Source organism: Falco cherrug, chromosome 15 (assembly GCF_023634085.1).
Source record: "Falco cherrug isolate bFalChe1 chromosome 15, bFalChe1.pri, whole genome shotgun sequence".
Taxonomy (NCBI): domain Eukaryota; kingdom Metazoa; phylum Chordata; class Aves; order Falconiformes; family Falconidae; genus Falco; species Falco cherrug.
The window spans coordinates 2,172,591-2,199,625 of record NC_073711.1 but is presented as its reverse complement, the minus strand read 5'-3'; the positions used below and the strand labels follow the sequence as shown (position 1 = coordinate 2,199,625).

General features: G+C 42.2%; 1 protein-coding gene across 7 annotated transcripts in view; it reads left to right on the top strand.

Annotated features, from left to right (window-relative positions):
• The window catches only part of C15H8orf48 (chromosome 15 C8orf48 homolog), a 114,309-nt gene that overhangs the window by 19,263 nt on the left and 68,011 nt on the right, over positions 1 to 27,035 (top strand). Inside the window, exons 6-7 of one of the 7 annotated variants that reach the window (XM_055727118.1) lie at positions 3,955 to 4,029; positions 25,200 to 26,293. The exons of 5 other annotated variants lie outside the window; for them this stretch is intronic. In XM_055727118.1, the coding sequence (XP_055583093.1) occupies positions 3,955 to 4,029; positions 25,200 to 25,227 (103 nt within the window). In that variant the 3' untranslated portion in view covers positions 25,228 to 26,293. Of the gene's footprint in view, positions 1 to 3,954; positions 4,283 to 25,199; positions 26,294 to 27,035 lie in introns of those variants that run through there. One more of the 7 variants, XM_027809302.2, reaches the window with a different exon arrangement.

The following is a 27,035-nucleotide window of genomic DNA, read 5'->3' as shown; positions in this document are numbered from 1 at the left end:
ATAAAATCATTAGGCATCTGGTATTGTACGGTACTGTTCCAGGGTGGTGAGTGGATGTTATTTGTAACTCTTATTTCACCATCAGTTCAGGTATGTGTATTTCCAAAAATACAAACAGGAATGCTTTTAAGATCTTATGTCTGCAAAGTACTGTTGTGCTTCAGCTGCATTTTGGGAGAAGGAGACTACTTTTATGGACAAATCCCAGCCCTTTAAAACAATGTCTGAGGATTCTGTTCTTTGCTCTGCTGGAGACTCCTGAGCGACTATAACCAAACCACCCAGTGTCTGTGGGTGATGTGGCAATGCTACCACCACTGTCTAGTCTGCCTTGCTTTGAAGATTCTTGAGGGCAAAGAATGCTTCTTCCTGTTGTTTGTGGATGAATTGGTGAACCAAGTTGGCAAGCAAAGGGTGCAGGGTGATGTAGATGAGAGAAACCTCAAAAACTGCAAAACACGGCTGAAGGGGGCCTGCCTCAAGTGTCTGCACAGAAATAAGTGCCAAGAAGGCAGCTTTATGGGAGAAGCTCTTGCTTTTTCCTAGGAATCAACATGACCAGGTGTCTGTCTGCAGTGCCTGTACACTAACATACGGAGTGTGGAGAAAAAACAGTAGGAGGGACTAGAGGGCTTCAGAAGTTGCAAGATGATGGGCTCACTGGGATCACAGACACCACCAGAGTGCTGCCATGGAAGCTCAGGAGAGCAGACCTTGGCCTCTTCCGGGACTTGCTTGGAAGATTCTAACACAGACACTCTTGGGGAGAAGAGCGGTCCAGGACATCTGGCTGATTTCTGAGGATTACCTACCAAAACCTCAGGAACGGTCCATCCCAATGTGCAGGAAATTTGGTGATGGTGGCCGGCAGTCTGCATGGGTGAACAGGGAGCTCCTGACAAAACTCAGACGTGAAAAGGAAGCATGTAGGAGGTAGAACCTGTCATCTGTGAGGAATAGAGTGACACTGTTGGAGCATGCAGGGATGGCGGTATGAAAGTTGAAGCCCATTGGGAGATGAGTCTTGCAAGGAACAAATGCAAGAGGAAGGGCTTCTCTAGGTATACCTGCAGCAAAGGAAAGGCTAGGGCAAATGTGGACCTGAATGGGGCAGGAAATGTGTTGACCAAGGACATGAAAAAGACCAAAGTGCTCGATACCTTTTTCACTTCAGTCTTTACTGGTCAGATGTGCTCTCAGCAATCCCAGCCCTCGTAAGACCAGTAGAAAAGTGTGGCACAGTGAGTACTTGCCCTTGATATGAGAGTATAGAGTTAGGGAATGCTTAAAGATACTACCGAACATTTACAAACCCATGGGAGCTGTTGGGTTACACCCAGGAAATGCTGAGGGGGCTGGACAGTGTCATTGCAAGGCCATTCTCAGTAAGTTTTTAAAGGTCATGGTGACCTGTGGGATGCTTCAGAGGACTGGAAGCAAGTAAATTTCAGTCCTGCCTTCAAGAAGGGCAAGGAGGAGGATCTGGGGAAGTACAGGCTGATCAGCATCACTTCAGTCCCTTGGGAAGGTAACAGCAAACCCTCCCAGAAACCATTTCCAAACATATTAAGGACAAGAAGGTAATTGGGTGTAGTCAGCATGGATATATGAGAGGGGAAAATAACCTTGACCAACCTGGTAGCCTTCTGCAATGAAGTGATTAGCCTGGTGGATGAAGGAGAGTGGGGGCTGTTGTCTATCTTGAATTTGGAGAGGCTTTTTGCACTGTCAGTAAGACTGTTTCATAGACAAACTGATGAAATATGGACCAGATAGATGGATAGTGAAGTGGGTTTAAAACTGGTGGAGCTGCTGATCTCAAAGGGTTGAGATCTGCACAAAGCCTACTTGGGGGCAAGTCAGTGGTGGCGTTACCCTGGGGGTTAATACTGGGGTCAGTGCTGTTCAATATTGTTACTGATGACTTAGATGATGAGATAGAGTGTGCGCACAGCGGGTGTGCAAATAATACAAAACTAGGAGTGGTGGCTGATTGTAGAGGAGTGAAGGCAGTGGGTTGGTTAACACTGATAACATGCAGCTGTGGCCTTGCCTCAGGCAGCGGGTTGATTGACGTGGATGATGTGCAGCTGTAGCTTGTTCCTGCTAAATGGTTAAATAGCCCTGAGGAGTGTGGGAGAGGGGGGTGGATGGAGGAGGAGCAGGGTGGTCTGGCCTCTGGAGGAAGGAGAAGCAGTATGGACAGTAGAATCTGACCGACAGTAAAAGCCTTGTTGCAGCTTGCTAGTGCTGTGACAGTTGGTGCCCCGTGTGAGGCTGCCTGATTTGGACTCCAACTCCAACAACTGAACTATGACAGCCGATAAACCAGGCAGTTGTGCTGCCATTCAGAGGAGCCTCAACAGGCTGGAGGAGTGGACAGAGAGGAACCTCATGAAGTTCAGTAAGGGGAAATACAAAGACCTGTCCCTGCAGAGGAACAGCCTGATGCACAAGTACATGCTGGGGGCCAACTGGCTGGAAAGCAGTTTTGCAGAAAAGGACATGGGAGCACTGGCGGACACCAAGCTGAATGTGAGCCAGCACTGGGCTCTTGTAAAGTCCAATGGCATCCTCGCCTGTGCTACAGCGTTGTCAGCAAGTTGAGGGAAGTGATTATTCACCTCTACTCAGCACTGATGAGACCACAGTAGTAATAGAGGTAAATGTCTTGGCATCAGCTCGTATTGCAACGTCCTACTGAGATTTCAGTTTTTGAGAAAGAGTTGGACCTCTAGGACTCTGCTTAGATTTCACTAAGACTGTTCAGGTCATCTGTAATCATTGTGTTGAGTACACGCATGTACTCAACACAAAAGCACTGGTTTAGAGTTGAGTCAGGTTTCACGTGCTGAAGTTTCAATGTCAACACACTCTCATGAGGAAACTTTCCATTAAAAAAACCCAAAACATTCTTCATTGTCCATACTCTAATTTAATTCAAACAGTAGAGAATAAATTATTCTTGCATTGTTTTGTTGGTTTTGTGTGAGTCATAAGTCTTCAGTGTATTTTTATCTGAGCATTATGAACATGTCAACTAGTATCTCAAGACTGTGCACATTTAATTCTCATTAACATTTAATAAAATATATTAGAAAGGTTTAGGTATTTAAAAAAATAGTTTGATTATTTTTTTTAATATATTTTCTTTCCCCCTGGAAATGCTGGTTTGTTGGAAGAAACTTTTCATGAAAGGATGTTAGAATATTTGTAAGCCAAACACATTTCTAAAACTTTTAATGAAATAGTAGTATTTTACTTTGATATTTACATAAGTATAGGCTATTGATGTAGTGCATGTGCTTGCCTAGGGATGGACTGTGCTGTCATGGCTCATGTTTTCATCTCTTACTGTTTTAGCAAGCTAATGTTTAAAGTAAAGTACAACTCTGTATGAGATGGGGGAGACAAAATCTGCTCCTTATTTTGTAATATACTTAAGATAGGTATTGTCTCTCCTTTTGTTGTTCAAGCTTGACCTCTGTCCCTCTACTTAGAGTACTCCAACAAAGTAGTGACAAGCATGTTTTTGAGCTTTAGTGTAGTTTTTGTGGGCAGAAAGTAAGAGCAGGTTGGATACAATTTATAGGAGAGGAACAAAAAATCAGTCTTTCAAATATTAATTCAGATTATTGGCATCTGTCAAATACTGAATTACTGAAAAGAAATAAGAATGTTGATCAACAGATTTCTGGGCTCATTGAGACTCCTGCCTCTTAGAGGCAAGTTTTACCCTTACAATTTGGTAGTGACTTGGTAATAACGACATTATCAGTGTTCAATTAGAAAAAGTAATGGCAATTTGCATTGAATCCTAAAAAAAAAAAAAAAAAAAAAGTCAAATTGCTAGGTGGGAGACAAGACTTTTATGAAGTTTTAATTGGCTCTGGTTTGTGGGATATTTATTTATTCATTTTTAGGATAACTCTGTTTCCTGATTCTGTGTTTTAGTCAAAGGAAGAAGCAAGTTTGGTGGATGTCTGAAATCTTCAGCTTTCTTGGAAGGATAAAGGCCAGACATTATATGTGAGCTACTGCAGTTTTATTGTTTTAATAGGAAACTGATTGTGTGTATCTGACCCTTAAGCTAACTGAAACTTCTTTGACTTTGACATTAAGAATGGTTGATAAGGACATATAAACAGCAGCAAGTGACAGAAATGTATAGTATTGTTCTTAAATGAACACAAAAACGTCTTTCCAAAGTAAAGACAACTGATCTGAAACTATAAACCTGCTCCTTGTGAATTAATATGAAGAATCTTTGTTTTCTATCTTAGTGCCTGTGTCTCGTGCACTCATTCATACGTACACTGTCCATTTTCAGATGTTGAATTACTTACAGTGTTTATATAATCTTAAATATATATTGGCTTTTTAATATAGTTTCAGGCTTTCTTTCTGCCTTCAGCTTGCCTGTACATTTCCCTGATGCCTTTCAAATTGTCTCTTCTATTTTTATTGCATTATGGAAGAATGTGGCTCCTTTCTCTAAATTTGCATCTTTTTGATGTAAAAACATTTGTATGAAATGTATCCGTAATGTTGTAAACCTGATATATGTAAATGAATCTTTTCTCCTCCTCCAGAGCTAGTGTAGCAAGACATCTGCTAATACACTTGTACACAAATTTGCAGATGAAAGCCACAGTGGGAGTGGGAGCAAATGAAAGCGGGGACAAGGAGGAGGGAGGGAAGGAAGGAAGGAAGGGGGGAAGGAGAGAAGGCAGAAAAGGCTTCAGAAAGCACGTAGTGAGATGTTCTAGCCTTGCTACTAGTTTTTTACTGCATCTTCTATAAACTCATGTGTAAGGGCAAAGGGCTAGATTTTAGGAGTATTTTAAATATGTATGTAAGACCACCCTTGCCATTTTCGAAACCTGTGTACATCTGTCTTTATTTTTGGATGCTTAAAATGCTTTTGGAAATCTTAAGGTTTCAAGTTTACAAAGTGATCAGCTTTCAGCTGAGAGCCAGCTAGGCTTCCTCTTCCCTGTAGGTTCTGTGTGCTTTAGGTTAGGCTTATGGCCTTAAGTGATAGACTTTGTCGTTACAGAATGACACGCTAGGTATGTTTAGTGTCACTGGGTTTGTAGGTGTTAAACACCATAGACTTATCTGGGAAGTCTTAAAATCAAATTATGCCTTTGTCATCCATATTGTTAATCTAAAAACAAAATAGAAAAAAAATATCTCTATTAGATTTTTTACATGTAGTCATCCTTAGGAACTTAATTTTCATAAAACCCTTCTGATTACATCCAGTGATATAACTGGCAACTTAGATAAAGATACAAGATAAAGTCAATTAATCTTTTAATTAAGTGCATAAAATTCTAGCCCTAGTCTCAGAATGCATTATGCTATTTTTATCTTAGTGAGCAAGAAAACTCTGCTTTTAAGCAGTTGTTTGGTCTATTCTGTCTTCATTATACCTAAGGTTTTCTTCCGCCTTATGCAAGAGGAAAAGACTGCAAGTTTTGGAAGCACTTGTAATAACTCCTTACAGCATTGGTTAGATCTGTAAGCCAACAGAAAGTTCAATCTTATTTCTATAAAAAGATCTAGTGGCATCCAGACTCTCCTTAGAGCTGCAAGAGGCTCGGATATATCTGAGGGGCAATTTGTGTATGACAAAAGCAAGTAATTATAGAGCAGAACCTGATCCCGTCTTACCTCTGCATTGAAAGATGCTGAGCAGAACAGCTTCCGTGGATTCAGATGGAAGTTGCAGGCTGTACGACTGCTCAGGACATCTGCTTTTATGTTCCGGAAGAACTCGTGTGGGCAGGTGTCTGTGCTTAGCATGGACCATAAATGTAATGTACTGTTTTCCTGGGCATTTAGTTTATAGAGAACCCATATGGAACTTAGGTTTTTAAGGTTTTAATTTTAATGAAGTAATCCCTGAAGTACAGAGCAACAATTGGAGCAACAGATCTGTATTGTTGTGGATTTACACTCTCTGAAATTTATATTAATCCCACTGATTCTATTGGTGACTTCTCATGATAGTATAACATATTAATTTAGTATAACTATGATTTGATAAACACCAGCAGCTTTTTAGGTGTGATTACAGCCTCCCTGTAACTGCATGTTTTGGCAGATAACTGTCTTTTGTCTGTGCAAAGTCCAAACCCTGATAGTAGTTGCTGGTGCCTGTTACCAGGAACAAACTACACATAAGTCATGTTACAGACTGAACGCTTGACAAATTCCCTCCTTAAGCCAGTGCTACTAAAATGTACCTGTGATACATATTTTAGCCTTCTTCTGCCTTGTCTTTCCAGTGGTATGGGGAAAGCCTATCGTCCTGATCAGTGAAATCCTTCTATGACATTTTTAGGGTAGCTTTGAAACTGTATATTAAATGCTCCCCATAGGTGTGCTGACTGAGGCTTAGGCATACGGTAATAAAACATGGTAGGAAGAGATACTGAGTCCTGTTCCTTTTACGTGCGCATATTTGGGGAAGGGTTTGGATTTTTTTCCCCTTTCCTTTTAAACTTGGAAAACAGTGCTGTATCAAAGTGCTGTTCTCTGAAGAGTTGAACAGATCTGTTCATTATGTTTACTTTGAAATAGGCTTCACTGCATTTTAAAAACCACGTTGAGATTGGTTTTCTCAAAACAGCACATACTATTCCTCTTTTTGGAAGATGGGTTTTCCTGATAAGCCATTCTTTCCTTTTCTTACTAAAGGAACAGTCTTATATCATCAGCTAAAATATATACCCCATAAAATATGGATTCTTTCTTCTCTTTGGAATTGGCTTTCATGGTTAACTTTTTTGCTTATTTAGTTCATATTCATTTCTTTTGCACAACATTCTATGCAGTTCTTCCCCCACCATTCAAAATCAGGGGCAATTACATCCTGCAATTACAGAGGGCAGCTTGTGGATTTTTTCATTAGTCCATATTTTAGATGTTATTCTCTGAAAACTCAAATCCCGGAGTGCAAACAATTCCCTAGCCACACTGATACATAAACTTGCTCAGCGATTTTTTTTTATTTTTTTTTTCCATTTGCCTGTTTCTAGAATCAGTTTGTCCTGATGCTCACGTTACGTGTTTTTTGGAGTCAGAACAAGTACTTACCAGTCCAGGTACAAGTGCATGTTTAATTGTTCCCTTGAGTTAAAGGATAAACAACTGAAAGCTGTTTAGAGCTGAATTCAAATTAACAAAACCAAAACCTATGAACCTTAATGAAATAAGATCTTAAGACAATCAGTGGCCTTTTCATTAAATTCTCATTTTCTTTGCAGGTGAAGGAGGGTTCTGATTCTGGCTAATTGGCTGTGAAAGGGAGATGAACAAATGAGATCTGCTTTTGTATCCCCCTCCCTTTTTTAATCTCTTCTCCTTTTTTTCACCTTTCCCCCTGCTAGCAAGAAAAGTAATTATGGATGGGACACTTTACAGCCCTTCTCTTGGATCTAAAATCTGCCAAGATTGAAACTCCTGCAGGGATAACATTTTTTTTTTTAAATGTGCCAAAGAGCAAAAGATGTTTGAACGTTCAAGTATTCATCCAACTCATTGAAAAAGAAAACTCTTCTCATTCTAGCCAGTGTGCCTGTTACAGTCTAGGACTACAGTATATTTAATACTCAGGGAATTTCACCTTTAAATTTGTGCAACAAAAAGAGTAAGTTAAAGGATGGGAGAGAGCAGGGGGCTGAGGGGGGAAGTGATGAATGTCGTTTTAGATGCAGCTACTTTGTGTCTGTATGTTTCTGAAATAAGGCTACGTTACTTTTCCCACAGCATGGGCTGGGGCCAGTCTCTGTGCAATTTGAGAGTTCCTAAGCAAGCAGAAAGCACCCTTCCTTCCTCCTCTCCCAGTCTTAAAGCCCAGGGAGCTTGTCTCTGGGGTGGGCTGAACTGGTGTGCAGTAAGCTGGTCCCAGTACTGAGGCTAAGAGAGTAGGCACGGGGAAAGAAGGGAATAAAGACTTTCTTTAGGCATTCAGTGCTTACTGGTCAGCGTTGATTTTTCCCTTCAGCTCCAAAACACATTCCAACAGGAAAAGTTATGTCAAATGCATTTGAGATGAGGGAACATGTTAGAGATCAGTGAGTGATGTGGCAGGTGCCTGTGCACTGCTTTAGCCATGGGTGGCAGGGGCTGCAGGGCACGTCACCGTCCCCTCTTTGTGGTTTGGGGGGTTTAGCCCTCGTGCAGAGGTAGCAATGCAGGGCTTATATGCATGTGGAGAAGCAGGTGCATGATGAGTGGGAAAGGGTGGGGGGTCCCTGGGCCCCAGTGAGGATGGAGGGAAAGATGCACGTTGTGTGAGAGGAGGAGGCTGTGTTTATAGGGGAGTTCAGTGCACCTTTGTGCTGTGAGGGAGGATGTTGGATACATCTTTTGTGCACGGTGGGTGCGTGGCAGGTGTATGCATGGAAAGCTGCTGGTACGCAGGGGAAGATGGTCAAGCCTCTGACTAGAGCTGGCTCACCCCGGGGGGGGCCACGAGTGGCCCTGGGCCGGGTCGGGGGGCAGCAGGGTGGGTGGTGCAGCCCTGGATGCTGCTGTGCTCCGTGCTGTGCCGTGCCAGTCCCGCATGCTGGTACCGCGCTGCCCGCTGTGGTGCCGTGCCATGCCAGCCTGCGTGCTGGTGCCGCGCTGTGCCAGCCTTGCCTGCCAGGTGCCAACTCTGCGCGCCGGCTATCGCCGTGCCGTGCCAGCCCTGCACGCCGGCTGCTGCGATGCCCGTGCCGTGCCAGCCCCGCGTGCTGGCCGCTCACCCTGCCCTGGTGCCCGGCCTGGGGGGCTGTGGGGGGCTGGGGCGGGACGCAGCGGGAGCTGCCCTCCGAGCTGTGCCCGCCGAGGCACCCGCCTGCCCGGCCGGCCGAGCGCACGTCTGCAGCAGGCAGTTCTGACGCCTGGGCTTACTGCTGCTGCGCTTTGCGCCCCGCGCCAGGAAAATGAGCTTTGTTGGGAAATCAGCTCATTAGGTAGATTCTCTCTGAAAGGGGCACACGTGCCCTTTGCATAATGGGGAAGGAGAGGAGGCTTTCGACTGTGTCCGTTTAAAAAACTGCAACCGCTGCCCCCTCCCTCCTCCACTTTGTAACGAGCCTCCGGTTCCGCACAAAGGATTCATCATAGCCATGCAGCACTCACCTTCTCCGGCCACATCTTCCTCGGCTCGCTGGGCTACTTTCAAAAGGGGAGAGTGATCGGGGGGTGGCGAGGCTGGGAGCTTGTGCTGAAGCCTGACCATGGAGGTAGCCCGAGACCTTGCTAACTGGCCAGTCTGGTCCCCCCTTGGTCTTTAAAACCGAGAGGCAGATAGTGCTGAACAGGCGGGTTATTTGTGCTGCAGATGCAGGGAGGGCGGAATAGCTCCACACACCCGCTACCTCAGCAGCACTCACTGATCCCAGCCAAATTTTTCAACTTTATTTAGGGGGAAGAATAGATCACATGGGGAGCTTCACCAAACTGGGAGGAGCGTGTTAGTGCAGAATCAGGTCACTAACATAAAAACCCAGGAGTTAGTCACAGACACCAAGATTAATAGTGTTAGCATAATCGAGGCATAAAAAGCAGCCTAAGACAAAGACAAGAGATGCTTATGGGAATTAGATGCTTCTGTTTTCTTCCCTTATCTGTGTCATTAAGCAGGGAAATTTCTTGCTTCTTTTATCAGGTGAGTTTTCCTAACTGAGTAAGAAATAGAGTAGATGTAAAAGAAATGTATTCAGCTTCTAAGTGCTTTTGAGCACATTCTTCTTGGCTGGCAATCTAGCATTTGCACAAGCTTTAATTTATTTTTTTTTTTTCATTTCTGAAATAATGTCTGTCTCTGTCCTGCTGCGTGGTATTGATTCAGTCCCAGAGAAATAGATGCTACAGACCCATTACAAAATACACATATGCCTGCATAAAACAGTCTGGGTTGGATAGTTGCCGCGCTCTTAGTCGCCTCTCTTGCTCAGACAAAGGCAAGCAGGCTGCTGGCTGATCCCTTATTGTCCCAGTGGTTGAGAAATCATTGTGGAATTAAGTTTCTACAGCACCTTCTCTGCCTGTCATTCATTAATAGATGGCAAGGCTCCCAATAGGACCATCAGTAATACAAAAGCTGTCCCTGAGTGCTGAAGAGCTGATTGCTGCTAGGACCGCAGCATGATTCTTATTTTAATCATCATTTTAATATCTTTATTCAATCAACTGCACATTCCAAAAAACCTGTGATGGATTTTGGTTATTTAGAGGCCAAAACTCAAATGTGGATGCCTAAATGTGGGTACCTAAATACATACATATCTTGCGAAGAAGTGGGTCTGACTTTTATAGGTGCTAAGCAACTGTTCTTCTGCATTTCCATCTGCTTTTAAGTCACATCCCACCCTCTGCCACCTTCCTCATGTCCACACTTTAAAAAAGAAATTAGCTTTGAAAAGTAGGCTATCTTGTTCCTTTGCTTACAGAAGCATCCTGCCCGAAAGAAGCTCTGTCCTAAAATTTGATACCAGATGAAGAGGAAATTAGTGACCAGGTGAATTGCCACAACAAAGCCGAGAGGCCTGGTGTATCCAGTTTGTGTAAAACTACAGGAGAGCTTTTCTGCTGCGCACCCAAAAATTACTCAAACAGTCATCAAACAAGTTGCACCTGCCTACAGAGTGACTATCCTTCCTTCAGTTTTCAGAAAAATTAACCAGCTTTGGCAGTTAAAGGCTATAACAGTCAAAATGTTGATTCTTGGCAACTTCTTAATGAAGTTGAATATCTAATGAATTAGATATTATATCAATCAGGATATCACATCAAGAAAAGCAATCTTCACGTTAGTGTAGATCAAAATATGTAACTGAATCCTTTGGTGTGCAGTGCCGTTCTCTGCCATGTTACCTGTGCAGTATAACTTTTTGCTTCTTGTTTTCATTTCCCCAGCCTGGGGTGCAGGGGGGTAACCTGTGCCTATTCCAGACTCCCTGCTTCCTGCGGGTCTCTTACAGGAATCCAGGGAGTGCAGCTGCTTACTCTGGAGGGGAGAAGAATTGCAATTGCAATTGGTTCTTTTATAGGGCAAATCAATGGAGTGGAGAAAAAGCACTTTACATCTTTACTACAATACAGGCATGCTGCAAACACAGTTAGAACCTGTCCTGTGCTTTAAACTTGGAAATTTCTCAGCTGGATTTTATTACCTAGAGACTGACCTTTATGTATAACTTCCATTTCAAATGTGCAGAGGCCCGATTTTGACAGAGATGCCATCCATTCCTCTGTTGATAGAGTTTGAGATATTTTCTTTGGTTTTATTTTTTTAATAATTTCCCTGTATTACCGGCATGCAATGGGAGATAACAAGCCTAACAAAGGCTTTTACCGGTCTGGTTAGCCCTTATTTGTATTTTCATCCCCAAGTTCTTCTTTTCTTACTGACTGAACTTTTCTGTCTTAGCGTTTCATAAAACTTCCTTTTATATTTCTTTTTATACACAGCTTCTTACTGAAGTGTCTTATGTCAACTGAAAAAGCTATATATAATATGCGTGTATACATACATATTTATATATATGCATACATATACATATGCAAAGACCTGGGGATACAAATTTCTACCAGTTTGTATTAGTGCAAGGGTAGTTTTTCCTCCATTTTTATTTATATTTAACTCTCCCCAACATTTTGCCTATGAACTCATAAGTAAAGCAGTAATGGATGTCTGAAAATGTTCTTATTTTTATGCTACATTGAATCTTTTTTTCAAATACTTGGTTCTTAATCCAGTATGACTAATACACTAAAATTTCTCTCGCTATCAGATTTGCCACTTCCTGAATCTTCTCTCTTTCAAGGCTCATAACTGGTCAAAAACTGTATCAGTCCGTTGGGGATTATGACTATGTCGGAGGACACAGTGTTGACCAGCTACAGGAGCAGTTGTGGTGTAGCCCTGCCTCTTCCAGGAAAACTGAGGCTTCTCAGAAAATCAGTTGATACCACGGTTAAGCCCACAGATCCAATGCTTATGTGCTTATGATCTCTTGACAATGCATGCTAATTGAAGTTCAGGGGAGCCGTTAGAAGGACCACAGTATGTTCTGACAGCAACTGAAGGGCTAGAAGAAAAATGAATGTTTGTAACTCCTGAAGTTCTTCAAGCTTTGAAAAATGACCTAAAGTTTCTCTCCCAGTCTGCAGTGAAATGTTCCTTATTCATTGTTGCAAAATTCTGTGATGTCCCAGTCAGATTACTGACATTGCTATTGCTGCTTCTATTTTAAATGTTATAATTAGTAGTTTTTCACGCTTCCAGCTTGTCCTTTCTCTCAGAAATTTAAACTACAAAGACTGATGAATTAAAGCACATCAGATACCACTGTAATGTACGTATGTGATACAAGGAGATTACTCCCAAGGTAATGTTTTCTCCTCTTCTGCCTTCAATGCCTACATTGTTGTCAAGGTGCTATTCTCATTATGTAGAGATTGAAACAAGTCCATTACGTGTAATGGGTCACCATTTCACCTTGGCACAGTGAGAAGGGAATATGGCTTTCCTTATTTAGAACGGAGCATGCATGCATTAAAAAAAGAATTATTAAAAGCAAAGTTTCTCATCAAAGCCAGGCCATCAAAATCCTCTTTGATAAAGTTATAAATATTGACTGCAGGGGAAGAGCAAAATTTATAGCCAAACTTAATGAAATGAAATCACATTATGCAAAAAGTTTCAGTACTTGTGTGTTGTTCTCCTCTTCAGTCCTAACCAGAAGGTTTGATTTTATTAGGAGAGACAAAATTTACTTAATAAAAAAAAATCAGTTTAACAGTCTATTCCTGGATGAGTACATAATGTAAAAATGGCTTACCCTAGTACTGCTGCTACATCTATCAGTATCACTAATTTTAATTGAATGCAGCCTGATCATAAAATGTGGAATGAGTTTTGAGATTTCAGAGGCATTGTTGGTGGGTATTATTGGACTGTTCCACTAGCATTGTACATGGGTAGCTATGAAATGGCTCCTGGAGAAGACTGACAGTTCCTGAATTCTTTATTCCAGAAAGAAGGCAGGCAGGAGGGGGTATGGTAGGAGTATATGAAATACATAAAACTGAGGAAGTAAGTCAGAAATTCCTAATTAATCTCTGCCATTTTTTGAGAAGAAGGAGAAATTCAGTGAAATTGAAAGGCATTACAGATAATGTTAATGAAGGAAATGCTTCTGTACATAGCACAGTATTCTCCTGTAGAATTCTCTTCTGCCAAGTGTGCACTGAGGCTGAAAGCCCTGAAGGATTTCTGTACAGGTGTCAGTGTTCATGTGGGAATGAGAGCATCCGTAATTATAAGCAGTGTGTTTTTATTGTGGCCTGTGGTTGTAAGACACACGCTGCTTAGCACATGTAAGAAGGAAATTCCCTTTTGGGCAGATTTCCTGTATTCATTTTTCTCTTTAAGTGTAAAAGCATTTTTAAAAGCATCTGGAACTGACCAGTGTCAGAATCCAGGGCTACATAGATAACATGTTTGATCTTATATAGTGACTTTTGTGTTCTTACCATGAAACAGTTCTGGTTTCAGATCTGCTAGGTGAGGAATAAACTCTGGTTCAGCAATAGCAATATTAATCTAGATTTTTCCACTGCAGTCAACTCCTCCTGTGTGTATCTCTGTACATTTTTAGTCCTAGCACTAGTGGCCCGAGAGGCAATGTGTTTCTTTTGCCAGATCAAAAATCTCCTCAAAACGGCTTAAATCAAATAATGAACATTCTGGAAACATGAAAAGATAGTAAAAGCATTCTAATGCGTGTAGGATAGGTATATCTTACTTTACACTGCTGTATTGGAAAGGTCGGAACTGTTAAAGACATGTTCTTTGGAATGACCCCGAGTAATCCCAGAACAGAACTCTTGTCATTTCTTGGATTTTCTTTTGTTGCCTCTCTTGCCTCATGTCGAACTAGTTAACTTTCAACACCAGTCGTGTCTCTGGACAGTTTCTCATTCATGAAACACATGCCTACTCCTGTAAGTGGACTTCCACGTGCTGTACATACCCTCCTGTGTTTTGTGTCTGAAGCTTTTTCTTCCAACCTCTGATTTTCTTTTAAAATGGAAATAAAGCAGCTTTTGGAGCTTAAGAAGGCCCTGTTCAACAGTTGGCAGACCTAAGGTTAACAGTCTTTCGTTTTCTTTCGATAGGGAAATAGCAGCAGCTGCCTCCCTTCCTGCAGAGATTCCCGGGAAGCCCAGCCTGGAGGCTTTGGAGCTGGACTCTTGCAGAGAGAGCTGCTTTCTGGGATGGGACTGCCAGAAAAGGGAATAAACTGGTTGCTATGAACTCCACTTTTCCATCCTTTTATCTTGCTTCTACCGTCACATCAATACATTAGGACACAGAACAGGGTTAACTTTTTGGCTTCTTTTAGGCAGGAGAAGCTTTTAAAATCACAGCCAGACTCCATGCAAGGTGCGACGTGCTGATGGGCACACGGTGCTTTAGTGGTTGTGCTGATTGCACTGGCCTGAGAGGAGCCCAGGTTGAAGAAGGTGCAAAGAGGGCTGAAAACACCTTAATTCTCATAGGTTTCTGAAGAGCAGCTGTGTGTTTTCTAGTCACTTGCATCAGTTCTTTTGAAGCCTGAACTAGCTGTTCCTGCTAGATGCTTCTGCTCGCAGTGATCTGTGCGCCACCTTCCCAGGCCATTCTCTCTTCTTGTGCTTCAGGGATAGTCTGCAGCCAGAAACCCTGTGTTTTCTGCTTTCCTGTGCATCCATCTCTGCTCTCTTTTTCCGTGCCAAAAGATTTGTATACCTCCTCTTCTCCCTTAACTCTCATTCCCAGTAACTCAGTGTCCCTTATTCTTCTGTGCCACACCATGGACTTCCATGTGCCCTGCGCTGTACCCTGCTGCTTTCCTGATTTCTGCCAGAGGTGATACGGTTCTGTGCATTGATGCCTGGATGCAGAAGTACAAACAGAAAACCATCATCCATTTGAGCGCAAGACCTTACATCACTTGACCAATTATCATCAGTTAGCTCTTCCGTTCCTGAGGTTTCCTTAAGCTTTTTTGCTTAAGCTCTGTTTCTCAGTTGCAGTTGTTTGGTGACAATGTGCTGAACGTGTAACACCATGTCAGCTGGGTATGTCTCAGGGGTTTTTAGTCTTTCCCTTTAAGGTATTAGTGCTTCTAGTCCTGAAGTGTGGAACTAAAACCTGCTGGTGTGATGAACTTTGTCACCATTAGTAGTTTTTTTCCCCCCTCTTTATTAAAATTTACCCAAGTTTGGCCAAGTTATAAGTGAGTTGTTCACAGAAGTTCACATTAGTCTTTGAGGATAAGCATGCAAGTCTCCTACAAATCATGGCAGAGTCTCCTTCAGAGGGCAGATGAAGGGAAAACCTGAATTTAGGAATTGAGGAATCTTACCTCTGGGCAGTTTCAGGAATCTCAGGAAACCAGTGAACCTGCTTTAGCAGGGGGGTTGGACTAGATGATCTCCAGAGGTCCCTTCCAACGCTCACCATTCTGTGATTCTGTAATTGTTTTAAACTAGCTTTTCCAGAGCGTTGCGGATAGCCAACCCTAAGCCCAAGCACCTGCAGATTTTGTCACCACCGACCATGCAGCAGCCTGGATCAAAAGAGGTCTTAGAGGACTTGTAACTCTGGACTTTGGCAGGCTGAGTTGTACTTGGAGGTGAGGTGAGGGTAGCCCAGAACAGAAACTGGGGATGAAGAGACAGTGCATTCGGTTAAGCACTTTATAAAGGGTGATTAGGGTGGGGAGCCAGTACATACAGGGAAAGTGGAAAAGATGTGCTTTTAGGGAATGTGCTTCTCTAGGATGGGGGAGGAACTGGTTGGGGACAATCTAGGAGGAAGGCAGCTGTGTCCAGGAGCTAATATGGGAGCAGCTGCAGAGACTGGAACAGGAATGTGGATACTGATAGTGTCTGGTGAGGAAAACGGGAAAATAGGATGAAGAATCAGATGTGAAGACAGGAGTGGAGCAGAGACAGTTTGGCAGTGATGGAAAAGAAGGGGACCCGAAGGAAACAGGCAGTGGGCTCTGAACACATGCCTCTCCACAGCCTGGCATGGAACCAGAGACCCCTTGCCGTTCCTCACCTTCCAGCTAAAACAAGTGAGGATCACTGACAAAGAGTCTCATCCCTTCTTGCACTGCTCCACATAAAGCTACCAGTTTAGTGATAAACTGGAAGCCTGGCAGGTTGTGTTACGAAAAAGTCTTGGACTTTCCTACACAGCTTCAATGGTTGCAGAAGTTTGGAAATACATACCAAACAACGATTTAAAGTGCAGGAAGAAAGGAAGTGGTCTCACCAGGGCAGTTGACATACAAGAGTATGTTTGACATTGATTTTGATGGAAGGAGAGTAGTGAGTCCCCTTATCCTGGTGCTTGTCCCTCTCTTCCCTTCGTCTTTCTGGTCTGGCACTTGAATCTTTTGGGTCTGTGGATCTGGGTGCATTTGCAGTGCTTGTTCTGTTGATAGCCACATTACTGGGTCTCATTGTTAACCCAGCTAAATGCAGCCTTGGAAAACTTTATTTAATTTCTGCCTTTACTACTGAGATTCTAGTGCCAAGTTACTGCAAATAAAACCTTTTCTGAAGTGTTCATTAACTGGATGTTCCTCATTTTCTGGATACTTAGTTTGAGGCAGTATCTGATCTGCAGCAGCACCATATACTTAAAGCTGCAGCTGGACCTGAGTTTTTAGCATTTAAAGCACCCTATAATGCTGAGCAGTCTAGAAAAAGCATTCTCTCATTTTCTAAATTGTATATCCCAAATTAACGAATACTTTTACCACACAGAAACTTTCTAATATTTTTTTACAGTCAGTCTAGTTAAAATGGAAGTGTTGGGACAATAAGTTCATCAAAAATGTATTAGCAATGTAAACCTTAGAAAAGCTATGAATAAATTAATCATGTGTGCTCAGAGTAGAGTCTGAGTTTGGTGAAGTGGGTTAAACTAAGCAGAGATGAAAAGGTCTTGTTCTGCAATCAGGGAATTGTTCAGCTGTTTCTGAGTAACCCCCTGTGGAGGCAAGCCATCAGAAACGGGCTGCACACTAAACAACAAGAAAACAAATATTGAATAGCTGCTTGCTAATTGAGAATCATCCACCCTCTGCTCTGAACAAGGCAAGGGTCCTGCAGAAAAAGTAATATGTGATCATGTAATTGAAGGTGGTAGCACACTGCATAACAACAGATTCAAATTAAGATTGCATAGGCGATCTTAATTCTGGAAGTTCTTAATTTTTGAATATTTGACTTAGCATTTTCAATAATGTTCTTTTAACTTGGAATATTGTGTGTAGTATATATAAACGTTGTTTTTAAATAAATCTGGTTTGTCTCCAAGTCATGTCATTTTCACACTGCCTGCTGTCACCGTTTCTGAAGGAGAAGCAGCTGGTGTGCTAAAAGAAGTTATGGACTTTGAAATCCTGCAAGGTTAGGAACTGAGTGGTTGGAGGCAGATATTTACACAAATGTCATCTTTTTTGGCCTGCTAGATTCCTCCCACTGTTTTCCTCACTGTATTTTATGGAGCAAAGTGTAAACATTTGCTTTGAGGTGTTTTGTGGCTCTAGTCTGTGGGTGATCCTAACAGTAGCTTGATGGGGTTCCATGGTTGTGGTTTCTCAGTGGCTTCTCAATCCGGTATTCTCACTTCATAAATAGAAAGTTGGGGTTCTTCATAATTGCCAGCTGCAAGCTCAGCGTGGGATCTAAGAGTCAAACCGGGCTCTGCTGGCTCAAACGTTACCAGCAGGAGAGAGGCTGTGATCAGAATTTGGTTAACTGCTCTGTTCATGTTTGGGCCAGAACAGAATCCAGCTCGCACTCTGATAACTGTGTAGGCTCTGCCATGCTAAATAAAGACAAAATTCCAAAAATGGGTGTCAATTAGGTGAGCAGGTGCACGTTTGACTATAGGGGACAAGTCTAGTAAATAGGAACTTGTGGGTTTTACTTACTTTCAAATGAATGAGATTTTAGAGCGTGTCTTTAGTTAAGGAAATTGTAATCTTTAATTCTGTTTCTTTTATTCATAGTTAACATAGAATGTAAATGAAAACTGATTAATTTCTCTTAATCTCATAATCTTGACACAAAAGAAAGAGCAATATGTTTAACTCTTTGAGAAAGACCATTAGATATAATACTGCAGTAAGACATACAAGGCAATGACTAGCGGCTTAGTTTTTTTAATGAATCTCCTATTTAATCATGGGTGATTGGTAGTCAAAGAGCTCGTCTAAGGTTGCTCCTGACAGTGGAATACAAGTTGATCAGGAGCGGGAAGAGCCAGGAGGAGTGTTTTGCCCAGTACACAGCTCTGTCTCTGTAGCTAAATTTGTTGGGTTGAAGGTTTATCTTCCGCTAGGATGACAACGTATCTTGGAAACATAACCAGCTTTAGACCAGTCAAGATTTTGGTGATACTGCTGAGACAATCTGAACTGGAATGGGATGAGAACTGAGTCATCGTTACACAACTTGGTCTATTATGTGTAACAAATACTACATACATACACTTTTTAAGGTGTTCTTTGAGCAGTGTGGGATGTTTCCTGCGGTTCTGCCAAAGTGAATCTCTTGCCTTTGGAACGGGGATTCTGGAAGTCAACACTTGATTGCTGCAGAAGACTCAGTGCTCAATTCATGCCCAGGGACAGGAATCATAGCTGGAGGAAAGAGAAATATGACCAGAGAGATGAGCTTTGGAAACTCACAGATTGGATGTGCTACCTTGTTATGATATATGTGCATATATATCAAAAAGAAAGTGACTTTCTTAGGAAGAGATGTTACCCTGTGCTGTGTCTCATTTCAGTAGGTATTTAAAAGAAACTGTTGTGCGTGTTTTAAGTTAGCAAGAAAGGCTCTGGTTCTGTCAGTAGCATTCCATCACGGTAGTTTTTAACAATATTTTCCCCGGTTTGCCTTATTTCTAGGCACAAAGTGGAGTTAGTGTTGAATTTGGGTACCATAGAAGAGGTATTGGCTTAGGGCTCCAAACAGGACTTTAGAAACAGACGTAAAGTACACGCTGAGATCATACTGCTCTTTTATCAGGTTCTGTTAGCAGTGCTGTGTTTGTACTCAAGGTCATTTAAGCCACAATATAACCTTACGCCACATTTCTGTGGATAATTTTTTAAGACAAGGGGTGCATTTTCATCCCCCACTCGTGTGAGTCATCAGGTGTATTGCAAATTCGCTCTCTTAATCAAAAACCTCTTTGCTATAAGAGGGTGCTATAAGGAGACTGTTATAGTTTCTTTGCTCTATCCAGCCTCTTTTTTTCATGAAATGTGATTTTCTCTGAGCCCTTCTGAAATTGGATTTCCATTGGCCAATGACTTCAGAAGTTACTATCAGTGGGACAGTTCTAGATGGACATGCATGGACGACCACCAACAGGACTGCAAATACAAAATGTTTGGACTAAGCCTGGGTATTTCTAAGAGCGTGATGGGAGGACATCTGAATCCTGCATTCCAGTTTGATTTCCACTCTGGATGTACATGCTTTTTCTGCTGTGTGATAAATGAACACAGTTAAAGTAGAATTTCTGGCCAGTTGCATTCAGGTCTGCTACACGGTGTGGAGTGTGCTGCAGCAGTAAATTTCCAGTTTTCCTTCCACAGCGGTACCTATCACCCTGGGAAACATAGCAAGTGCGACAAGTTTTTGATCCATTTCTGGTTTGGGTTTTGGTGGGTTTTTTTCCAACAGTTGGTCTAAAACTTTCTGTGTTGCTGTTTAGATATGGAGCTTTAATGGATTTTTGTTCTCAAATACTAGATATATGTATCCTATATTTGCATAAACCTTTGAGTTTATGTGTTTGCATGTGTCTCGGTCTGTGTATTCACAAGTCTGTTTCCTCATCCTTGGGGAAAAAAAAGTAACTTCACACCTGTACTAGTGGTGTTAACTTGTGAAAGGTTTTGTTGGCTCATGTGTGCATCTATCACTTGTTACATTTCACAGACCCTAGCATTTCTCCCCCTTTCAGTTTTATTCTGAAAAGCTTTGTTTCTGCTGATCCACACACCAGATGCTACTGTATTTTCTGGATGCCTGAACTTTCCACTCAAAACCTGTCAATGTCTTTTGTATAGCTATTACATGTAGCTAACTTGAAAGTGGTATTTGTGTACCGTGACACTCCGTGGTAGGATTTTTTTATTCTTTTACTTACGCCAGGAGAAACTCATGCAGTCACATTTGTGCTGGAAAAATAGTGTTTTTACTGGTGTGCCTCAAGTGAGGTGTGCACAGTAGATTTCTGGTGAGTGCATCATTCAAGAACAGGAAAAGATGTGCGATGCCAAAGCCCATGTGACAGTGAATCTCATCCTTTTGTGGTGCGTGTTTTCTTCGAGCAGATAGTTTTATTATATTTGTACAAAGTACAGCTATACCGGTGCAGTTTCATTCGCCTTGGAGCTCTTTGCCAGCACGGGATACTGTAACCCTGGCTCAGCAAAGTGGTGCTAGTATAGGGCTGACCTTATGAGCATTCCCTAGTGTTTGCGTTTTTAAACCTGAAAAATGGTTCTATACTTTAGAGTTTTGCTGAGTTTAATATCACCAAGCTGCACAGTTCTACTAAAGGTAGAATTAGTACTGGCAAAAGGAGCCTTTGGACAGTTGGGAAATTGGGTTAAGATTACCCCAAAAGGACATAATTGTCTGGTATGTGTCATCTCCCTGAAAGGGTGTGGGATATAACTAATAGGTAGCTGTTTATATAGTATATTACATTATTATTATTACTTCTACTGATAATAATAATTCAAAAGTATATACATAAAATAAGATATAGCTAAGTCTGCGGTAAATCTTTTCCAAAGGCTTTATCCATTAAATGCCAGGAGAACCTACCTACAGTAAACAAGTCTGGATACCTATCTTTTGAGAATATTTTTGAAATAATAAGTGGCGCTGAGATATTTTATATAAAACGGCAATGCATTGGGATGCAGATCCAGTACTTTGCAAGGAAAGCTCCAGCAAACAAAAGTTAATGCTTTAAAAAAATCCTGTCAAAATGCCACTTCTCAGAAGGCTGTTTTTCCAACCTTCTGTTGTAGTGGTTTGAAGTTTTGCTAGAAGCTAAGGCAGGCTTCATCATGACAGAGCCGCTTAAGCTGGTATTTCACATGCACAGTTCATGTCTCAGCATCTGCTGAGCACCCAGAATAAATGATCTACACCTGTTTGAACCTAAATCGTCAGGCTTTCTGAGCAGATCAGTTTCTCTTCGTATTTCTCAGCAGCAAGAGCTACAAGCCTTTAAGCAGTTTAAAACTGATGTTTGCTGCTTCCCCCCCTCCCCCAACCCCAATTAAATTACATGACACAGTAATTGGCATGTCCTTGTTGCCTGGAGCCTTAATACTTTTAATGATGTCCAAACAAATTAACTATTAAACAAGTTATGAAGCAGCTCAGTGGGAACTGACTTGTGGAAGCAGAGGATGAAAGCACAAAGCTGTAAAATGACTCCTGAAGTGCTAATAACTTCTAATAACTTTTAAAGGGAGAGAATTAAACTGTGGAAAGAGCAGCTCTGTCATATTCTGATTATTTAAAGGGAAGCTTGGTTGGGATGCATAGCTGTTTGTCATTTGAGTGGAGGAAACTAGTGAGAAAGCCTCAAACTAGCTTGGGTGGTTTAAGAAAGTTCCAGTCCCAAAACAAAAGAGAAGAACCAGATAGGATGGATCTGTCTGCTGGGCATGAGCTGTCTGCATAGCTCACTCGGACAGCAAAATGTGTTACTGCTTTCTTCCCTTCCCGCTTGCCCTCGACGCAGCTCACTCCAGGGGAGTGAGCTGGAATCCAGACTTTCTGGAAGAGCTGCTGAACATGGGAAAAGCTACCCCCAGTAACGGGCAGAGCCACCTCCAGTAAGGTGCTTACCCGGCTGCAAGTGATGACTGTGTGACCTAAGAACCTGAATCCATAATAATATGTGCATAATAAATGAGAATCCAGCTGGTTCCGTTCCGTTGTACACATTTAGAAAGGGCCGTTATTTTGTTCCTGTGCTCAGTCAATGTGATGCAATGCTGGAAGCACAAGAAACACAAACCCTTCCTTTCCCTTCCCCTCCTCGCTGCCTCAGAAGCTGGTGTGGCTTTTCCTTCCCTGCCTTCATTCCTCTTCATCTGCTTTCTTGTCTTTGCTCCCTCTAGTGTTCCCGTGTCCGTGCTGTCTTGCTCTCCAGCTCTAGGCAGAGAGATTGAGTATTAAACTATTCGATTTATTTTCCCTACATTTTGCATAATGTGGGAATGACAACAGCCTACCTGTCACACCCATCGAAGAGAGAACAGTACCGAGTCTCTGCGGCCGTACGTCACCTCCTTACAGCATCTCTAGCATGCTAGTAGCGTGCTAGCACCAGCCTTTGACAGTCCTTGAGGCCAACTTAAAATTCATTAGATTTTTAAAAATACCTGTATCGTTTTGATCATTTTCAAGTCTGTAACTCATTCTCAGTTCATGGTTTTGGAGTTTCTTTTACAACCATTAAAATTTCTTTCTAATGCAGGGAGCTGGGAATTTAGGAATAATGTAGGATATGACACTTGGGATTAGAGCCACAAGATTTTGGTAACGCTGCAACAACATCCATTGCACCCAGATATTATGCTAGTTCACTTTTGACTCTCGAATTTAATCTAGCTACAAAAGTTTTCTTAGCCGTGAGATGTACTGTCCTGCTTATTAGTTGAAAATCAGAAAATATGAAAGGGGACTGGAGATCTGCGTGTATCTCTGAATCACTGGATCACTGCTGCAGAGAGAATGTTTAATCAGAAACGGAGGCTCCTCTTTACATCATATAGGAAGCTGCTTTACAGAGTTTTTACTGAAGTGCAACTGTTTAATGTGCTCTGGAACTGTGGCTGACTTTCATATGTATGCCGTCTAGATGAGGGTATCCACGTACTTGTGCTGTGCACATAGGCATTTCAAAGATGAGAAAATACTTTGAGGCCTCCCCTTTTTAACTAGGAATCCAGATGCGGCCTGTAGAGACTAGTCTGTCAGGGTTGGGGATTACTTGTTGGTCTTAAGTAAGTTTTGAAGGTTTCAAACAGCCATCTTAAAAATCACGTAGAGTCTTCCATCATCGCTGGAGATGAAGTGACATTCCTTATGTTAGGAAAGAAGATTACAGCTAATGAAGAGCAAACACTGGGCTTTCTGCTTTAGTCTGAGGAATGATCCTTTTGTTATCTAAACTATATAAGACTAGCAAGCCAAAGAAGAGAGCCTAAATTACTGAAACTTCCGTGTGTTCTCTGAATAACTGGTAGAATAGAGATAAGTGAGTTATCTCTCTCACTAGTACTAAATCTAGTAAAAAAATAAAAGATATAGTCAAACTATAATGATTTGAAAATCAGTCCAGCCAAAAACGGTCAGATGACATGATATTAACTTTCTGTGGACTGCTCAGCACCCTGGTGTTGACATCTGGTGTGATCTTTGGTTGGGATTCAGATTGATAACTCTGAGGAGAAATCCGCCCCGACACCCAGCAGATGTGGAGCTGGTTGGCCAGGGACAAGGGGTCCTCTGCTTTTGGGAGCAGTGAGGTGGAAGGGTTCCCTCCACAGGTGCCCATTTGCACAGTATGTGGAGGGACACCATCTCCAAGAGACAGGAATGTCTTCCACAAATTCCCAGGAGCGCGTGAGTGGGTGAGTGACAGCTGAACACCGAGTCCATGGTGAGCTGCAGATCTGCTAATTACCACCTTCCTCCACTCACCCTCCCCACAAGCAACTTCCTGAAATCTGTTTCAGGGAGTTTTGTATTTTTGTCACTCCGCATTAGGCTGCAGCGCAGCGCGGCTTGTCACTTTGCCTTACGTGTGATCGTGCTGTCTGGAATTGGACCCAACGTAATGGAAAATACATGGTTATAGTGGGATTTAACTCATCAGGTTTCTTCCAGCACATCTTTCACGTTGGATCATCAGTCTGTTGCAGAGCTGGGTGTTGGAAGCCTTTTGCGTCACAGGGGAATAGAACAAGAGATATAATACCCTATCTAGACCATAATGTTTACTCTTCAGGAATGCTTGGGCCTGTTGCTTCCAGCTCAATGGAGCAATGTTAACTTGGTGGCAGACACTTCCTCACACACACGTTAAAAAAGTAGAAAACCAACGCTTTTTTGAAAAGCCCAAAATATTACCGTATAGCATATGGCACCCAAGATATGAGTAAACTTGCAACATCCACTTACGTCTGGCTTCCCGTGGTATGTTGAAGGTGTTGCTTTGGGATTTTTAGTGTGGAAATGGAGTTGCTGCGGGGCAAGGGAAGTGTTTTATACCCTGTCATCTGTGAAGAAGAAGAAGAAAGCTGATATTCTGTTAACTCCTTAGAGACTATATTGCATGAGTACCCTGTGAGTAAGAGGAGTAGGCATGGTGATCCATATGGAGACTTGATTCCTAATTACCTGTGTCAGATAATGCAGCCCACTCCCGGTGACCCTGATGTTTTGGGGTGTTTCCAGGGTAAGCTGCAGGTTTGGCAGCAGTGTGTTTGCTGCAGGCCAGAAGGTGCTAGAAACCTTCTCCCATCACACCACCACTGGTCCACAGCTCTTTCTACCTCCAGGCCTGGGGAGCTCAGGAAAGCTGCTATGAATTCCTTCGATGTCAGCAAACGTGTAAAGAAAAATTACAGGGCTTCATTCTCCTTTCACAAGGTTTTTACAACAGTCCATATCCAAGAGAGTTTGTCCTAATTTACACAGCTAAAATGAGAGGAAACCCAAACTTTTCAGGTCTTTTTGGTGAAATTACCTAACTACTTATGCAGATGCATAACTACCCCAGATTATTTGAGACCATTAATTGCACTGAGATTCTGTAGCATGTATAAATTGCATGACATTGCTGAAGACACCATTTGCCTTTTCAGTGAAAGTCTTTTACCAATAGATTGGATGTATGATATTTTGGGCAATTGGGAGCCTGTTCTGGAAAAGAAGTCAGTCCAGATTGTGCTGAGGGCGATGTCTATTACAGGCCTGATTGTGCAGCATGCGTAGGTTTGTGCTTGAAGTGAAACAACCAGCATTTTGCTGATAATAGCTGGTGACCTCTCTTTGCTTCCCAACAGCTGGCTTACAGAAAGAAGCACATGGTGAAATGGCACCTGCTGAAGCCTGAAGCATGGAATGACAGTCATGATCCAGGAATGTCTCATTATTTGATCAGCAGTAATACATATTTTCCTCTCATTGCTGCACCCTTGAAGAACACGGCTAAATACAAGGCGCTTTAAGAGTTCGGGGGGGGGCATTTTCAACAACGTTAATGCTGCCAGCAAATTGACATTATTGAGATATGATTGCGGAATTGTGGCAACAGAAATGAAAGGCAGTAGAAGTGCTGCTCCTTTTGTTCCACCCAAATGATAGCAATCACTGGACACATTAATGATACCTTCATTAAAACGTGCCGGTAGAAAATCACTGTCTTTTTTTGGCATGTGCATTCCTAGATCACTTTTTTTCAATGTGACCGTAGGGGTTTGACACAAATTACTGTGCTGCCAGCACAGCTGTCCTACATTATTTGTTGTTGCGTAAAGTTAGAATTAATGATTTTAACCAAGTATCAAGACAGGGATTTTAGGAGTGTGCACTGCAGAGCTTCTGGCTCTCTAATAAGACCCATCTGTTATAAACCATATACAGTGTGGCATGAGTGCTGAACAATGAGCAGCTTAACCACTTGTGTAAAGAAGATCTTAATGGGATCAAACCTGCTTCAACAACTGGCTGAGGGCTTTGTGGCTTCGGCATGGCACTAGCTATATCAGGGCATGCTCCTCCATCTCAGAAGAGGATGGTATTGGGCAAGGAGTTGAAGTTAGCGTTGTGATGCATCCGTCGTGGGGCAGAACAGTACTCACTGTCTTTGCGATGCTGCCTGCGAGGAAAGGTGTATCCTGGATCCCTCATTGGGATGCTAGGAGCATGTGGAAAGAATATGACTGAACCAGTATAACTGGCACTCTTTAACTGGAAGCTGTGAGTGAATCGGTATGATGGCAGCCAGTGGATCCATGAACCTATCAGTCCGATCTAGAAAACAGAACATTTACTGTGTCACTTTACTCACTGATTCCTTGAAAAGTATTTTCCTTGCTCACTGAAAAGAATATTCTTGAGCTATGGGAAAGTTTGGGATCACATCCGGAATAAGCAGGTCAGCTCTACTGATGCACAGCTTGCACTCTAGAAAACCTATAGGAAGTTGCAGGGAAGTGTAGAAACATTAGCTAAACCAGTATTTACATTTTCCAGTTGCTCCTGTTTAATGGTAATAACACCAAAAAAAAAAGAGGATGGGAAGCCATATGAGGTTAATTCTTTTGTTCACTTGTTGCTTCCTCATATTATAGGTCCTGCCAAGTACCAGCTCTTCACAGAGAAAGTGATATCAGACATGCTTAAAACAGTTTTTTTCTTGAACAGAAGAAAATAACAGTTCTAGGAATTTGACTTTATTTTGCTGCATGTGAACTTGAATAGACCACAGAGAAATAGTAGAAGAAGCTTTATTGATTTATTTGATTGGCCAAAGCTCAATGAGTCATGACTCAGAAGATCTAAGCGAAAGGGAAAAGCCAGTGAGTGCACAGGAACAGGTTACTTATATTCAAGGTCTGGTCATGAAATCTGCAGAACTTGTGTCTTCCATCCCCAAGATGGCAGAGTACAATATTCTCATTTTTGTAAAGAGTTTTGTTGTTGCTGTTGCCAGTCAATCATGGAGTCTGATCTCAAGGGGTGCCTAGTGCTCTTGCTATAGCTGGTAGAAATTCTGCATGCTGATAGTTCACAGGATCGATACTTTTACTCTCCAGGGCCTTTAAGTCTGATCCCATATGAAAAGCATTTTGCTTTAGTCATGTATTAGCAAGTTATTGCTCAGTGGGAAGAGGAGA